General features: G+C 36.3%; 1 protein-coding gene across 1 annotated transcript in view; it reads left to right on the plus strand.

Annotated features, from left to right (window-relative positions):
* Nucleotides 1–6075: 6075 nt before the first annotated feature.
* The window catches only part of LOC140166456 (metabotropic glutamate receptor 5-like), a 62352-nt gene continuing 49400 nt past the window's right edge, over nt 6076–19027 (plus strand). Inside the window, exon 1 of the mRNA XM_072189938.1 lies at nt 6076–8359. Coding sequence (XP_072046039.1) covers nt 6311–8359 — 2049 coding nt within the window. The 5' untranslated portion in view covers nt 6076–6310. The remainder of the gene's footprint in view (nt 8360–19027) is intronic.

Here is a 19027-nt window from a genome sequence, read left to right on the forward strand (position 1 = left end):
AAGACAAATCATCAAATTAAATTACTCAGGGCACATCACAATATGCAGCACACCTTCCAATTGTTGTGCAGGAATGCTACAGTAATTGGAAGCTGTGTTCTCATAATAAGGATCCGTGCTCTTATAACCCTGTTAGCAACCGCAATCCTACTATGGAGTGAAGAGGAGTTGTTATCATCTTAGGCCAGTTTGTTTTGTAGAGTGCAGTTCTTTATTTCGCTGATGCATTCTTCCAGTTCATTGAGTGATGGCGAGAAATCGTTGGAATTAATGTATAATTAAGAGTCATCGGCGTAGTACATCCCATTAACATGATATGTTCTGACAATGTCTACAATACGAGACGAGTACAAAGTGAAAACTTGTGAGCCAACGACCGGCCCTCTGGATCTCAAGTTATAAAGCTCAGATTTAGACTCGTCTGTCTTAATAGCTTGTGTACGACCACGTATGTAAACCAACTAAGTGTTCTGTCAATAACATTATATAGTGTCACCATCAATTGTATTGAATACGGCACGAGTGACAGGAGCTGTCACAAATTGTAATTGCATTGATGCATAATGAAAGTGAAAACTTGTGGGCCAGAGACTGAGCCCTCTGGAACTCCAGTTAACAATTCATGGAGCTCAGATTTTGATCTCATATCTTAACAGCTTGTGTACGACCACGTATGTAACAGTTATACCAACTAAGTGCTCTGTCAGTAACGCCATATTTTGGTTCAATCCGGCGGATGAGAGTGTCATGATAAATTGTGACAAATCCGGCACTAGCGACAGGAGCTGTCACAAATAATAATTGCATTGATGCATAATGAAAATGTATTTGTTTTTAAAACACAGGCGATTCTACAAGATTCAAAATATGTTAAAAATACAACAATGTAATAGCACAATTATCTTACAAAATATTGCTGACATAATATTATGTGAAAGATATGAAAGCAAGATGTGAAAGCATTTAAAGGCAAGGACAACTACTTTATCATCAAACCCAGCAAACACAAAAACGCTTTTAAAACCTATTAAAACATATTTTGGGTTTTGGTTTAGATAAAAACGTTTTAATAACATTAAATGTCAGGTTATATAAAGGCCAATAAAACGTTTTAAACGTTTCGTATGAAAACACACTACGACATTATTTAAAATTTTTACAAACATTTTTTGCCATATATTTTGTCAACACTTAAATAACATTATGTTAGAATATTTGCAGTAGGTTATCAACAAATGTTTTTGAATTTTATACCTTTATATAACCCGACATTTAAACCTTTTCTCTCAACCTTTTCTAACCATTTGCGAATGACGTCCAAAATGTTTTGTGTTCTTTTCATAAAACGCCTTTATGGCTTTTCCTCGATTTTTCTTTAATTCCTTTACAATTAACCCTTTTTCACCCGAACTCTAATAAAATGTGAATAGTGACAGTTAGAAAAGCTAATATTTTGAAAGTCAGTTGCAGACTCGTAAAAGCCAAAAAAGCTGAATCTACTATCCTGCCCTTATCCGCTACCTACCATTACATGCGCGCCATTAGTATTTGCACTGAAAACACAATTACGCTTGTTTAGGCGGGATGCACACCAAGAGTCGTCTATTTCATATCAAGTACTGGCATAAGGAGAAGTCGTGCAAATAGGCGTCAGGTAAGTGTAGTTCACAGTGTTATTTTAACGCTTGTATTAATTCAAGTTTCACTTTAATTTTTCATTACTTTACGTCCATTTTGATTATCATTTTAAACATTGCAGTTGAATTGCAATAAGCATTAGAGTACATTGAAATTCGTACCTGTGGTTATGTAAATAAAGCAAAGTGTTGTTTTTATTGGATAATAATATTGATGAAACAGCAAATAGTCGCTCGATTAGATTTTTTTTAAACATATTATCTCTAATAGAGATTACAGAACACTGAATAATACGTTTCTGACTTTCTTGCCAAATATTTCTTGCGCAATTAAATTCATCAGAGAAACTACTGATTTATAAAACGTTTGCAATTGGAATGAAACGTGACCATGTGTTTATATTACCATAAGAATGTATACGAAACAAAGCAAAAAAGTGGGTATTAGCATACATTATCTGGTATTAGTAGTAATAGTACAGCTGCAAATTCAAGCATTGTGTACTTTCTAGTAGAAGCATGAGAATTTCCAGACATGGTACAAGGTTATTCTCAACCAATTTCAACAAATACGATCTTGAGTCAGAGCTAAATAGTATAGGTATTGGCTGCTTGTTTTAATGTTGACATATTTGTCTTTATTTAGGATATATAGGGGTTAAAACACCACTGGCACCTTAGTTATTTGGCTTACTGTATTGTTCATATACTAGCGTCATTAGAATGAGCAATGGCCAATTCTCTTTAAATTGCAAATGAACTATGACTTTGCTAAAGAGCGCTTACAAATTGATATGCAAATCCAAAATGGCTCCACATCTTTTTTTCTTTAAATGTTTTATTGCATTTTTATGGTCTTAAAATCAACATTGGATCTTGTACTTCATGTGTGGAAAATGACATGCTTCTACTAGCATAAAAAAGTGCACAATGGTGCTAAGTTTTGGAGCTTAGCAGCTGTACTATATTTATGACAGTGCGTTTATATGAAACAATCTCAGCATAATATAACTACAAAATAGTTGTCACTGAGATACATTTCAATTCTTTTTGCAGCGCAAAGCTGTTTTTGCCTCCAAGGCTAAAAAAAGCTAGGTCTCAAAGCCCACGCGCGCGTTCGTTTTTCTTTGCTCGTCCATGTCAGCTTTTAGGTTTTTTTTGTCGTTAAATCATAAAATTGTGAGACAAATTTGGAAGAAAAGTTACTTGATTCGATACTCGCATTGTTTAGGTATAAAACAACTGATAGGCCTATTTGTACTTCAATTGTGTAAATCAACCACAATTTTATGCTTTGTTCTTTGGAACACTCGAAAATGACATCTTAATTCAAAATTTAGTTAATATTTTTAAAAAAACCTCATTCCGCATTCGTTTTTGAAACTGCCATGGGCTTTGAGACATAACCCTTTTTGACCCAAAGTGTCGTGACCTGATCCCATGGCCGCTAGAGTATTCATGATCAGTATGAATTTTGTGTTCCATCTTGGCGCCGTGGTCTTTATGAAATGGCGCCCTATAAATGCCTTGTATGTAATGTAATGTAATGTAATGTAATGTAATGTAATGTAATGTAATGTAATGTAATGTAATGTAATGTAATGTAATGTAATGTAATATAATCTATGACAAACCACAGTGTATTATTGTAATTGCATAAAACGCAAAAATTACGACATTTAACATTGGGCTATTCCATTTAAAATCAACACTAACCCTGTGGAAGATTTTGGAAATATCTTCCATAGGGGGAGTATGAATTTCAAATGGAATAAACACATTAGGCAGCTCCATTTCATACACCTTCTGAGAAAGACTCAACCTGATCATCTACAAAGATCTTGAATCAGAGCCAAAGAGTACAGGTATTGGCTGCTTGTTTTAATGTTGACATACTTGTCTTTATTTAAGATTTACCAAAGTGATCACAAACAGATTGACCACTCAACTGGACAAAAATCAACATGCAGAACAAGCTTGATTCAGGAGCAATTACTCCACAATTGACCACTTACAGGCAGTGAATCAACTTGTTGAAAAATCTAGGGAATACCAGCTGCCCTTATGCCTTGCTTTTGTGGATTATGAAAAAGCTTTTGATTCGGTGGAAACAAATGCAGTCATCCAAGGCATAAACAAAATCTACATAAAGATCATACAGGAAATATATACCAATGCCACAGTTACACTAACACTTCATAAGGACAGTGAACCAATTTTCATCAGAAGGGGAGTTCGTCAGGGAGATACCATGTCACCCAAGTTGTTTGTGGCAACCCTAGAAGAAATCTTCAAAAGATTGAACTGGGTTGATAAAGGCACCAATGTAAATGGAAAGAAATTAAACCATCTAAGGTTTGCAGATGACATTGTAATCATATCTGGAGACGCAGCCGAGTTGGAGGAAATGTTAACTGACTTGAGCAATGAGAGTAGGAAAGTGGGGCTAAAAATGAACATGTCAAAAACAGAGGTCATGTTCAACATGTATGCAGATAATAAGGAAATCAAAATTGGAAATGAAACACTGGAACATGTATCCAAATACACTTACCAAGGACAAGATATTTGGCCAGATGGGAATCAGCCACAGGAAATAAAGAGAATAACACAAGCAGGATGGGCATCTTTCAGCAGACACAAAGATATACTAACAGACAAACACATGCCAAATTGTCTAAAAAGGAAACTTTTCAATCAATGCATCTTACCTGCCATAACATATGGAAGCGAAACTTGGACATTAAACAAAGATATGGAAAGGAAACTTCAGACTACACAACGAAGTATGGAAAGGATGATACTGGGGTATACAAGGAGAGACCGGAAAAAGAACAGCTGGATTAGGGAACAAACAAGAGTAAAGGATGTGTTAACAACAGTAAAAAGAATTAAATGGAGGTGGGCTAGACATCTGAGTAGGATAACAGATGAAAGATGGAGTCAGCTCACAACAGAGTGGCAACCGTTATATGGAGTAAGGAAAAGAGGAAGACCTCGAGCTAGATGGAGAGATGAGCTGGTCAACTACCTGGGAACAACAGCCTGGACAGGAATTGCAGGAGACAGGAGAAATTGGGAGAATTTGGGAGAGGCTTTTACCCAGCAGTGGGATGATATGGGCTGATGATGATGATGATGAAGATATACAGGGGTTAATACAACTGGTACCTTAGTTCTTTTAGCTTACTGTATTATGCATTATCCACGTGAACTGAACTCATTTTGTTCTTAATGTCTGTCTTAATTGAGCACATTAGCGATTCCGTTCGGCCATCACTGTATGATAAGTGTCAATTAATAGTCGAACAAATTTGGCATACGATTGTGAAATTGCGTACTAATGCTGTTTTTTATACTTTAAGTAAGAACAAGGAGTTACTATGATACAGTAAACAAAAAATATATAGGGCTAAAATGATTTACTAAAATGGTTTAAAAGCACTTTGTATGTAGAGATATTTTATAAGTTCAGGACATGAGGTGATGAACATATTTATGTACTTCATAAATTTGCAAAAAAAAAAGAAGAGGGGTACTGATGAAAATCATGGTATTATACCCCCTTAACGTGCTAATCAATGGAAGTACGGCGCTAGTTCACTTGTTCGTGAACGCTTTATGTAAAAATCAATGGCGCATGCAATGGAGCAAACTGCAACTTTTGAATTGGAATCTTCCTTGGGTTTTTTGGATCGTCGTGTCTTTATTTCTTAAACAATTTCAACGAATGAGATCTTTAACTAGAGCTAAAAGATGCAGCTATTGGCTGCTGATTCCAATTATGACATATTTGTCTTTATTTAGGGTATAGAGGGGTGAACATAACTGGTACCTTAATTTGTTGGCTTACTGTACTTTCCGTTACTTAACTTGTCAGTTTGTAAGCCACATAGTACACTAAATCTAGTTAAACGAATGTAACTAGCCGACAGGTAACTTTTCAACACAGGTGTATTTCTTCATTAACCACTATCAAAATTGTAAGCAAGAAGACGTTGAAGTAATCAGAACGTTGTTACTTTGCTTTTACGACCGTAATAAGTGAGGCGCGTACAGGCTCGTTTTCACATTCAGCACATTTTTCTTATATATCTCTTTATTGTTCCAACAACGTCACATTAATTTTGAGAGTACTAATGAATTTAGGATGCCACATAGTATTAGCATCATTTACGTGATAAAATCATGTTAATAAATTCAACCTTACATTTGATCCGAATATCAGGAATTAAGTGTATAACATAAAGTGTAATCCGGAATAGAGGAAGCGGGGGAAGTTGCTTCGTGACAAAGCATGGTAAATAATAACAGGAGACCGATAACGGGAGCACCGTAGAGCGCATGAGTTGAAATTAATCTCGTTGTACTGCCCTCAGCTCTACCACCTTGATGTGCTTTGCACAGTGGCACATCAGTATACACTCTCATTCGTGTGTGCTGGCGGTTCATTGTTGCGCATACAAATGTTGCATTTGTCGCTTTTAGCAATTGGTAATGGAAAAATGCATCCAGCGATTCAGAGAAATAACTGTCACGGTGTTTAATGGTGCATATTGTTTCAAACCATATGACGTTGTAATATTTTGTGTGCCATCTCTCCATTAGTATAACATCATTACAGTTGATAATCTGCTTGTTTCAGAGAGATGCTGTAACCCAATAAGTTAACAATGGCGTTTGTAAAGTTGTTAGCCTGTTTGTTCCTTTGCTTCCAATACGTTTGTGCCATGAATCCTGTGTTACCAGATAATGTCTGCGAAGTTTATTACAAGCCGGGAGATTTGGTAATAGGAGGAATGGTACCTTTGTACACCGGTGGCAATCCATGTGGGGAAGCTTTACTTTGGCAAGTAGTCGAAGTAGTGGAAATGTTTGCATATGCTGTGGAGTCTATAAATAATCGCACTGATGTATTACCAAACATCAAACTTGGGTTTGAAATACGAAATGACTGTGGTAACAAGGATATTGCATTATGGACAGCTATGACATTGTTATCTACGATTGGAACTCAAGAATTTGAAGCTGTATGTGGGCAACAGTCTCGCTTAAATACAAAAGCAATCGTAGGAATAGTTGGACCATCTCGAACAGCTACCAGCTCAGTTGCAGCAAGGGTTGGGAGACTTTTTCGAGTTCCTGTGATATCATTTGCTGCTACAAGTGATGAGTTATCAAATCCAGCCGATTTCCCTTACTTTTTACGCACCGTGCCCTCCGATAATTTTCAAGCTGGTGCTATTTTAGATCTTTTGTTATATTTTAACTGGAAATATATCACTCTTTTGTATTCAGCGGATACCTACGGGATTCGAGGTGCTCACCAACTTCAACTATTAGCCGAAAAGCGAGGAATCTGTATAGGTTTAACGTTACCCCTCCCGGGCTTTGCAAGTGAGGATAATTTGATAGATCTAGCCAACGCATTAAATAGTCCAAAGATAGCAAAGGTTATAGTACTTGTATCCATAAAAGAAACGGCTGAGTCTCTTTTGAAAGCAGTGGATAAGGTTAAATTCGATGAAAGAATAACTTGGGTTGGTAGTGATGGCTGGGGTAGTTCTATAGCAAGGAGTGACGTTAATCATGTTGTACATGGCTGTATATTTGTGCAACTGTACAGTGAGAAGGTACCAGAATTCCACGCGTACTTTAAGAATTTATATTATAACCGAAGCCTTACCAAAAACCCATGGTATGATACGTACATTGAGAAATGGAAAGAATCAACACTAAAACTGAACAAAACTGACAAATCTGGTATACCTAGTTTTCCTGTCCCAACATTAGATTTTGAAACAGTTGCCATCAATGCTGTATATGCTTTTGCATTTGCACTGCATGACTTTATTAAGCATCACTGTGGTGGACATTTACCGTGTAAACAATTAAATCCAATTGATGGCGAGGAATTTTTATCCTTTCTTCTTAATGTTACGTTTCAAGGAGCAAGTGGCGACAACTTCCATTTTGATGAAAACGGTGATACAGGTGGGATTTATAAATTTCGCAATCTGCAGTTCATTGATGGTACTTATCAGTTAGTGGACGTTGGTATGTGGGATCCTTCTAATAAGAGTTATCCGTTTTGGATTCAAGAAAATAGCATACAATGGGGCCATGAAAGAACAAATCCTGGAAATTCAACTTGTCGAGAGGTGTGCTTGCCTGGATACATCCCTGTTCCATTAGAGCGGAAGTGTTGCTGGGGTTGTCGCAAATGTCCAGATAATGCAATTGCTATAAATAACACTGAATGTTCAGCTTGCCCAGATCTTCAGTGGCCAGATTCGGACTTCAGGGCGTGTATCAGGCTTGTTCCTCAAGGGCTGAGCTATTGTCACCCGACTGTTATATTGCTCATAATCTTTGCGTGCATAGGCATGGTAATGACAATCCTCGCAGTTTGTGGATTGCTACGGTACCTCGACCATCCATTGATGAAGGCCAGCAGTCGAGAGCTTTCTGTGCTGAACTTACTTGGAGTATTTCTTGCCATTATTACACATATACCTTTACTTTTGCCACCTACAACAGATTCTTGTGCTGCGGCAGAGGTCATGTTAACAACAAGTTTTACTTTAACTTACGCACCCACTCTTTTGAAAGTAAACCGCATATTTCGTATATTTAACGCTGGCAAGAAATCTGCTAGAAGACCCCGATGTGTTGGGCCAAGGGATCAAGTTTTCATTATAAGCGTGATTGTCGTGATTCAGGTAAGCATGGTAAGGTAATATAAAACAGACGTATCGAATGTATTCATTAGCGAAGACATCTGAGAAAAAGATACTAACACTTAATTGTCGCTGTAGCATCGCCGTTTTGATCTTGGGCTACTCAAAACATGATACACATTTGAAAACAAATTTATTTGATAAAGCATCTTGAAAGATTACATTATTTTACACACATTAAATTGTGTTTAAAAACCAAACCCAAAGTAATTTCACATTATAAGATCATACATTATGATTTTAATGACAAAAATGCATACGATACCCTGAAAGTAAAATAAATGAAACTAACACCCAAACGCGAATAAATTAATTTTATTTAATATACCTTCGTTTTAATATTGGTAAGTTCTGCAGATGTTTCATTTGTCGTGTTACTACTGTTTAATAGTATTAAATGGCGTCGCATTCATAAACCGGAATTTAAAAAAATATTATTCATATCAAATTGTAAGCGCTCTTTAGCAAAGTCATAGTTCATTGAATTTACAACCGTATGACAAAACAGGCGAAAATAGTAACTTTTTGCACAAGATTTGCAATTTAAAGAGATTTGGTCATTGCTCATTAAAATGAGACTAGTATGTGGACAAGATAAGTGTGCTTTTTCATTTAATGACATAAAATTTGAAAAATATTGTAAGGAACACTTGAGGTTTTGACTTTTAAAACCTACGTTTTGGTCAAAAAATGTGCTTGGATAAGTAGTTTTCAATAGATTTACCACATTCGCCTTGCTATAACATTGAATTGCGTTATCTGTTGACCTAATGGGGAAAAGTGTTTTAGGGGGAAGTGTTAGCTTTCGTTTGATATAAAAATTTTTTGATGAAGATTGGATGAAGGGAACACTTAAGGGTTCGACAAAAACCAATCACAGAGGCCTGTTTTCCAGCTAGAAGCTCACACAGCTCTTACGATGCTATGCACTGAACCGTGTAGTGTAATCAAAGACTGTGTAGAAACAATTCACTGCTTGCTTGGAAGCTCTTGGACGAAAATCAGGTGTATCAAGGTGGAAACTGTGCATAGACGGTTTATAAGAGAATCGTTTTTGTATACAAACCTTTCCATATGAGATTCAGATTTTATACACCTTAGGACTTTGAGGAGGTGACAGATTACATAATAAACCTAACACGCATTTAAAGATACATAAGAATGATATAGATTTTGATCAGCAAACTGATAATCTGATATAAGTAGTTTTAGCGTCATCAATCAATATAAAAAACAAGGCAAATAATACACATTGGAGTTTATAGAGATACCTCTTCCATACTAAACTTGCGATGCCTTGAACCTTTGAATTTATTAAACAAGACGTATAATACAATTACAAAGAATAAATAAAACTTTCAGTCAATTATACAGACAGAGAGGCAACAAATGCTTTCATTCTGACGCCTTAAGGTTGGACCAAACTAAGAAAGGAAGGCGTATGAACATGGTGAAGCATAATACTTGGCTATATATTTGGAGGGCTGATTTCTGTGATCGATAACATCGTTTGTTTCCCATTTTTCAGCGACATCTGCTTCTGTCACATAAACAGATGTTTTCATAGTCAAATATAAACACCAAATTAGCCAAAAATATATGATTTACATGCGTAGTTTCAAGTTGTTTTTGTGTGTGATATATGGGTTCAATTTGTAGTATTCATATTGTGACAATGCATATACAGTCGTCAATTTTTTGAACAAGACGAGCAACGTTGACTAATAGCGTAATTACTGTAGTTATGGTTACGACATGGTTACCATACACATTTGATTGCATTGTATTCATAGAATATAGAATAGTATATTCACTGACCCATGACCATAAGGATATATCATAACTATGGAGTTATGGCTTATACACACATGTCTAATTGCACAATATCGTTAATGCTAATTTGCACTATTATTATTAATGCTAATTGACAACAAAGGAAATTGATAGTGAATATCGTAATAATAAAGGACGTCCCTCCATTTGCTCGACACTCCACCTATTCACACGGTAAACCCTCACCCTAAACCTAATCATTACCCTAACCCTACTGCTTTAAGGTGGTACGCAGGATCACTCAAAGTGGAAAATTTTAGACATTGTTTTTTTATTATATCTTTAAAAGTAATTACGATTATAAAAGTATACATTTTCAGAAAGGAAATAATACAAGAAATCCAACTAGCATAGCAGATTCCTGCAAAAATTAGTTTTTAAGAAAAGCGCTAAATTTGGTTTTCAATGCCATTTTTTTCGGTCCACCATAACAACTTACCTTAAATATCCAAATTGATGAAAATTACATTTTTTCTTCGTTTTAAAAATATACTTTAAAATATCAAAAATTTTGGAAAAAAAAAAGAGGCAAATTTTGACCTTTTTTGACCCATATTTTTAAAATGAAGAAAAAATTCAAAAATTTGAGAAATATGAAAACACAAATATGCAATTTTCATCAGGGTAGGTTAGGGTAAGTTGTTATGGTGGACCGAAAAAAATTGGCATGGAAAATCACATTTGGCGCTTTTCTCAAAAACTGCCCATTTTTGCAGGAATCCGCCATACTAGTTGGATTCCTTGCATCATTTCCTTTTTGAAAATGTATACTTTTATATACTTATCATCATTATTTTTTAAAGAAACAATACAAAACCCTGTCTAAACTTTCCCACTTGGATTGATCCTGCGTGCCACCTTAGAGTCTTATGTAAACTGATCTTTGTTGTTGAATGCATGTCGAACAAGTGGGATGTTGAAAAAGTTGAAGAATGAGTAATAAAGCTAATTGAACGAAACGCATATCGAGTGTTTTGTAAATCGATTTGCTAGGCCACATTTTACCAACAATTTTAAATACTATATCCTTCGAAAATATAAGCAAACACCATTGTAATTTGAATGGTATGAATGGGTGTATAATTAACAAACGAACGAACAATAACAATGGTGGATATATGCAATTTTTAACAATTCGGCCGAATAGTAGTATTGAAAACGTCAAAAACAACAAAGTTAACGAACAAAGAAGCAAACAATAAAACAACATGATAATATTTGTAAAGCAATTAAGCTCAGTCACCCACCTTTGCACAGTATTTATTATGGGACCTGAGAGCACATCAGACACACCAAATTACATTCTGAGTACGAGGAATCTCCTTCTGATATCAAATAGTTTTGACGTTTTGAAATTCGGTATATAATACAATTTTTTTTTGCAAATTATTAAAAATTGACTTTTTTGACAATCTAATGCTAAATACGTAAAGTGCATGTAGGACCATCATATAAACATTTTGAACTTTTGTATTGAAGATAATACAATAGTATACAATTGAATACAAAACTCACTCCATACTTTGACCAAATTGAGTCAAGCATGGGAAGTCCAGGACTTGGGTGGTTTTTGCATACATATTATAGTGTCTCGCAAAGAGTGCAAGATGGCTGACCTGCTGAGGATAGCAACAGTGATGACGAAATAAGTTGTAAAAAACGCAGAAATGAAGCTGAATGGGCACAGAACAATAAACAAGACTGAGAGCGAAGGGTATAAAATAAACTTACTATGTGATTAAAAAAGCACACAAGTATACAAAATTACCCCTCACGAAGTCCCCGAAATGCTAATCGTCATACCTTGACAGTTGAACCCACTCATTTGCATGTAAAACTTGCCCTCTTTACCAGGTGAATCTAACTGAAGGAATTAAAATGACAAACACGTTTTTTCTCAAAATCACTTTGCATGGACTTGGGTGGGTTTTATATGTTTGCTGCATTTTACGTATAAATCTTCTATACAAAAGGTCAATATTTTCACACGATTCTCGGCTTTTGCTCCCAGATACATACACTTTATTTACATATCATTAGATTTGTAATGTTTATTTTGAGGACTGTTAAATATCATAAATGTAATTTTTTAATAATCTGACATACAATTCGTATTATATTACGAATTAAAAAAAAACTGCTACCAGAAGGACATTCATCGTATTCAGAATGCAATTTGGTGTGTCTTATGTGCTCTCTGGTCCCACAAAAATATTTTACAAAGGTGGGTTACAGAGCCCTTCAGATATAAAATGCGAGCGCATTTCCTTTATTCATATTTTTCTGCGTCGGCAGCATAATCCATTAAGCAATTGTTTTCCGAAGCATGAAAACCCTTTATAACGCCTCATACTATTTCCTAGCAACATTTAAACGCCATATCCGTCTCGAAATGTTACTTGGCTGCTGTTAGCTAACACAGATTAGCATCTAATAATGCTTCAAGCTAGCTGTAATTCAACTATTTTGTCTGCTAATGGAGTTATATAAATAACATTAGGCAATTTAATTAGCTTTTATCAGACATGAACATCATGATTGGGTCATTCAACCACTACAACGGTTTCAATGTTATTTGCAACCACGTCTTGTAAGTTACAGAACTAATTGTCATTATACCATTTTTCGCCCTGATATGGCAGTGACGTCAACACGTTGAGGCAGCTGTTTTGCTTTAATCGCAAGCGTATACGCCGTCACTTCGAGCGCGATTTGAACCTGTGCTCAAAGAAATGCCCACTGACGCGTGACGTCAATGCCATTTCAGGGTGAAAATGGTAGAGCTATTGCCGTTAATGATTCTTTTCAACTAACCTACCATTTATTAATTACCATAATTTTTAAAACCAAAATACACCTTGTTCGGTTCTGCGATGATTATAATGAATATGAATGCTACAGTATATGTGACGTGTCATGTCAAAAGGAGACACTTTTGGGCAGGTTATCAATTTTGAGGTTTTTACATACCTTAAATATAGAGATATTTTGCTCCACAACACCTTTTTCCCCAGTGAAATCGGGCATTCCTAAGCAAAGATATTGAGTTCGTAAGTTATAGTATTATAAATACAACTGGAAATTGAGATATCGGCCTTTAAAAATATTATTGACAATGTTGAGAGTAGGAGTTGCTTTGAAAAATGTCTCAAAAAATACAAGATGCCAGTTATATTCTGGTCTGAAACTATCAAAAAGTATTTTTAAAATTAATAACATCACAAATTTGCAACAAACCCAAATTGTGAAAAAATCACCCCGGACAGATTTTTGACTATTTCTCCATTTATGATCCTGCCCAAACGTGTCTCCTTTTGACATGACACGTCACATATGTCCCACAAGACACTTTTGCAATATTGCTTCACCCCATATTTTTATACAATTAGTAAAACAAATTAAACATTCATCTTAATGAACCATACCTTTAATAATAATTCACATTGAAAATGGTTTGTAAATTTAGAAGATCCGTGCAACTACTTAACAGAGGCTAACGGCAAAACTTGCTATGACCAATCAATACCGTGAAAAATTGACCCGTATCTCACGTGAAAAATTGTATCATAATAAGCCCATGTCAATGATCGAAACAGATGGGTGTGTCAACCAAAAGATGCTACATTTTGTAATTGAAAGGCAACCTAAAAGGGTAACATTTAAGAGAAAACAGGAAGATTGAGGGTGAGAAGTCAGTAAGGGAGGTAAGGAGAGGGGATAGTTTGTGTGTGCGGGGGTGTGTTAAACAACCAGGGTACGGTACAAATCCGCATATTTAATATATAGTTTTCTACTCAACACCATTTTACGGGACTTACTTGGCCAATACGGGATGTGAGCAATGTATATTAAAATTGTGATCGTGATATTATTTTAACCAAAATGTTCCTTGCTCACTCTTCTTCATGGATTATCATCTCATCTGGTAATGCTTCAAGGTAGCTGTAATTCCAGTTCTGCAATAAATTGATATAAATGACATCAGACAATTTAATTAGCTTTTATCATCTTTACTAACTCCCTTAAGGTGTCATGTGTCGGTGAAGATGCACCCATTGCCAGTGGCAACATCAAGAGAGGGTATTCAACCAATACATGTACAAAGGTTTGAATGCCATGTCTCGTAACTTGTCATTGCCTCTTGGCATTAATAGATGTACTTGATTTTTTCAACTAATTACCATTAACCTTTCAATTTGAAAGACAGATGTCAATGATCGAAACAGATGGGTGTGTCAACCAAAAGATGCTACATTTTGTAATTGAAAGGCAACCTAAAAGGGTAACATTTAAGAGAAAACAGGAAGATTGAGGGTGAGAAGTCAGTGATGGAGGTAAGGAGAGGGGATAGTTTGCGTGTGCGGGGTGTGTTGAACAACATACACACACACCCACGTGTAGACATTAATGTAAGAATGTTGACGGTCCCTTAGTTTGGGACAAGTATTAGGTTGGTATTCGATCCTATCATCCGAAAGAAAGGAACAATAGAAGTGAGCGTTAGAGAAACTTTAAAAACACTATTATGTGTTGGCCATATATCGAGTAAAAATTGTTTCCACTTTTAGAAATTAAGACTTTCTAGAGATATGAATATTTTCATTTTCAGTAAACAGATTAGATTTATATTAAAACAAGAAAGAAAGAAGTCTTTGAAAGTAGTAGTCTTGATTCAAGGCGTCAGGCTGTTTTTTGCTCTCACTCTTGTTTAGTTCCACCATTAAACGACTCTATTATTCGATGTTGGTTTTGCTTTCCTACAATGACAATCTTTGCTAGACCACATCAGTGGCGTAGCCAGAACTTTTACAGAGGGTGGGCAAGGGGGGATGGGCAAGCCAACTTTTAAGGGAGGCAAAAAGTACAAAAAAGGGCTAAAAATCTTACATATCAGGGCGGCCAGCATCCCACAGGGGACAAGAGGGGAGACTTCTCATAGGGGTAGCTGCCCCCTTTTGCCTCTCTGGTTACACCACTGGACCACATGTACTTACATGTGAGCGATAATAGCAGTATGCTGCAATAATACCAAAGGGTATCTGCTCCGCAGGTATAGCAAAGGTGGCTGCAGATAGACACAGCATGCAGATCATTAGCCTCAATCCAATACACTCACACGCTGTACACATGTGTGTATGTAACTGCGGACAGAGTATTCTCATTACAGTGTTACAATTAGCCTAGACTGGTGGACTGCACTGGATGATGTTATATGTATGTATGCATGGATGTAAGAGTGATTCATTATTTTGTATACTAAAAGTATATGAATTGATATTACCTATGCTCTATTTAGGTCAATGTATTCCATGATTAAATAAAACGATCAACTGATAGAAAAAAAAGCATCACCACAGAAAGCCTGATGACTTGTAGCAAGTCTATAAACGAAGAAACGTCCTTTGGTCGTACCTTTTCAACTCCTTCGATCATCAAATAGCTATTATGTACCTATAGTTTCAGTATATCAACTTTTCTTGTTACCAATTATAATGGCGTATCAAGTGTTTATAAATTATACATTGCTAAGTATAGCCTGTTTACATCAGAAGTTGAACTACTTCACCGATCATTAAACAAATTGAACAAGTAGAATACATCGGCCAGACGGCTAGATAATAGTTTTCACAACCCAGTTAGCGGCTCTTAAGAGGGCTTGAGATCTTATTAAGTCATTAGAATGTTTGTTTGGTAAACATAATTAATAATAAGTAGGTAAATATACGCAAGTAGATTTTCTTTCCCTTTAAAATTAATATTGACAGAAAAAACCCTTATCAAATCAAATATATAATTAATTATTTTGCTCATATTGAGATTTGGTACTTTTAGTTTTTGCCGATTGCTAAATTCCCTTGCATAGATTACTTTCATGTTCTTTGTTACATGCCAATAAGTAATGAAAAAACATTACTTCACTTTAACAGATTGGATACGCAGAGAGTCAAAATGTCTATAAATGTATATATCAGAGACATAATTATAATCGCTTATCCGCTATTGAACTTTGTTGGGAATAATGAATAATAGGGTTGTAGTGAAGGGCTTCTGGTCACCATTGCCGCAAGAAAATCATGATGTTTGTATCGTCTAGTTTATTTAATGTTATGCAATCTTCGTTAATTTGATATTAGGCAAATCTTGTCATTTAGCATTTTTAATAATAATTAATTCGCTGGTTTTTTTTTGCTATGGATCGCTTCCATCTTTTGATGATGTCATCAGGCTCCGACCTCAGCTCAAAAATGTGAAAAAGCTGACATTGACTCCTCTAATGTCAAAATATTTTGATTAAACTTGCTTTGCTGGCTCATCATGAGGAGGACGCTGTCCTTTAATCGCAGAACCTTTATTATGAGGTACGCTGTTTGGTACCTCTCCAGTAGGTGATATCTAAACCAGATTATATTTTGAGTTATTGTATTGAAATCAGTTAATCTTACTCCTTTGATTACACTTTGTAGTAGAATATGTTTTGCTGTAAGGGAATAGAGGGATATAATTTGCGCATTCACCTATTGCTTAGACACTTCATTATACGTTGACCATGTATTACCAGATCAGTGTGTCTGAAATTTTCTATTCCGAATTAGTAGCAATAACAGGGAAGCAGAACTATTGAAATTCTATTAATCGTAAAAGAAGATTCGAATATTCGTCAAATATATACTTGTACATGTACAAAAGAATTCAGGAAGTTAAATAATTCGATACTAAACTCCTCAATAAAAGTGTTGAAACTTTCCAAAGCAACATATCAGAAATATTTGAAATCTAATTCCGTATTTTAGGCTTGATTTTTGATTGCCAAATCCAAGGATACTCACATATTTAGACTTTCGCCATCTTGGCTGATGGCTTCTTCAGAATGACCACTGGGGATCCACTTTTCCCGCGGGATTGACCGCTGTTTCCGGCGATTTTCGCATCCCTAGGTTGCTGAGTTCTTATAAGTGGATCGTATACGTGATCAAGAGAGTAACTACCGATGTCCCGGTTGACTGTTTTATCCCCCCGCCTTCTGATCCAAATTGCTTCTCTGATGAGTCTTGTTTGCTGGTTTCCATCTTTCTCGAGTAGTTTAGGCTCTTCCCAGTTGATGACATGATTTTCAATGGCAATGTGGTCAGTTATCGCCGATTTGTTAAGTTCAGTTGTTGACACAGATCTATTCTTTCTTGTATACTTTCTATCAGCGACTTTTTCAGCATCTTTCTGATGTTCTTTGAGTCTCACTCCAAACGGACGACCCGTCTCGCCAATGTAGGACTTGTCACATCCTTTACACCCAATTTCATACACAACTCCACTGGTCTTGATCGTATCAACTTTATCCTTTGGGTGTACAAGTAACCTTTTCAACGTGTTGTGTGGTTTCATGGCGACAGCGATCTTATGTTTTCGGAAGATCCTCTGAAGTTTCTCTGATAGGCCTTCTACATACGGGATGACCACCATGCCTTTAGTTTCTGTGTCCTGCTTGCTGTTCTTAAGCTCTCTTTTGGTCTTATCCAAAACTGCTTTCGCTTCCACCTGTTGTTTTGCTTTGTCAAAAGCCCACTTGGGGTATCCACAACTGTATACTGCCTTCTTAATCCTACTCTCCTCCTCCTCTTTGTCTTCTGTAACGATGGTATGCATTCTGTCTAGTAGAGTTCTGACGACGCCGATTTTCTGGTGTAAAGGGTGCTGTGAATCAAAGTTCAGGTACTGATCGGTATGGGTTTTCTTTCTGTAGACCAACAGTTTAACACTACCATCCTCCTTTCTCACAATGAGAGTGTCTAAGAAAGGGATCTTGCCATTCTGCTCTTCCTCGTAAGTGAACTTGATGTTGCCCGTGGTGTCTACTTCGTTCAGGTGTTCTGTAAGTTGTTCTGTTGTGTCTTTCTTGATGATTTCCAACACGTCATCGACATAACGACGCCATAGGCGGGGTTTGCATTCCAATGGTGCGGTGGCGATGGCCTTCTTCTCCAACCATTCCATGAACAAGTTAGCTATTATTGCACTAACGGGGCTACCCATTGCTGCGCCGAATCTTTGCCGGTAGATCACCCCTCTGAATGTGAAGTATGTGGTAGTTAAAATGAATTCTAGTAAATCCATGATGTCATTGACTGTTAAAAGTGTCCTATTTTTCAATGTTGTGTCCTCTTCAAGTCTCTCTCTTATGATTTCCATTGTCTCCTGAATTGGTGTATTTGTGAACAACGAAACTACAGCGGTCAATCCCGCGGGAAAAGTGGATCCCCAGTGGTCATTCTGAAGAAGCCATCAGCCAAGATGGCGAAAGTCTAAATATGTGAGTATCCTTGGATTTGGCAATCAAATATCAAGCCTAATTTATATTTCCAATCCTACAAATGCATCTATTCCATAATTCCGTATTGTTTCATATCAATACAAACATTGTTCTTTCCTTTCAAAAGTGACACCAAATTTGTGACCATAACTTATTCCATGGTTGAAAGACAAGGAGGTCTGAAAGAAAATGTGCCAAATCTGCCATTGTCTGCGCCAATTTTATCAGTAAACACGAATAAGCAATATCACACTGTCAGTCAGTATTAACGAGTAGAGAACCCATATGCGCTCACAACAGCATTACATCTTCTTCTCATGTTTCTTATCAACTTGGTCACACGCTCCTGAGGGATGGCATTTCACTCTTCAAGCAAGATCTGTCTTAAACCAGCCAGACGTTGTTATCGACAACGTGGGACAGTACAAATTAAACGACCGTACGTGCGTGCGTTAGGCGTGAACGAAAGATGCAAATCGCCACCTCATTTATTGTACGTAGAGATCTCACAT

Source organism: Amphiura filiformis, chromosome 1 (genome assembly GCF_039555335.1).
Source record: "Amphiura filiformis chromosome 1, Afil_fr2py, whole genome shotgun sequence".
Classification (NCBI taxonomy): Eukaryota; Metazoa; Echinodermata; class Ophiuroidea; order Amphilepidida; family Amphiuridae; genus Amphiura; species Amphiura filiformis.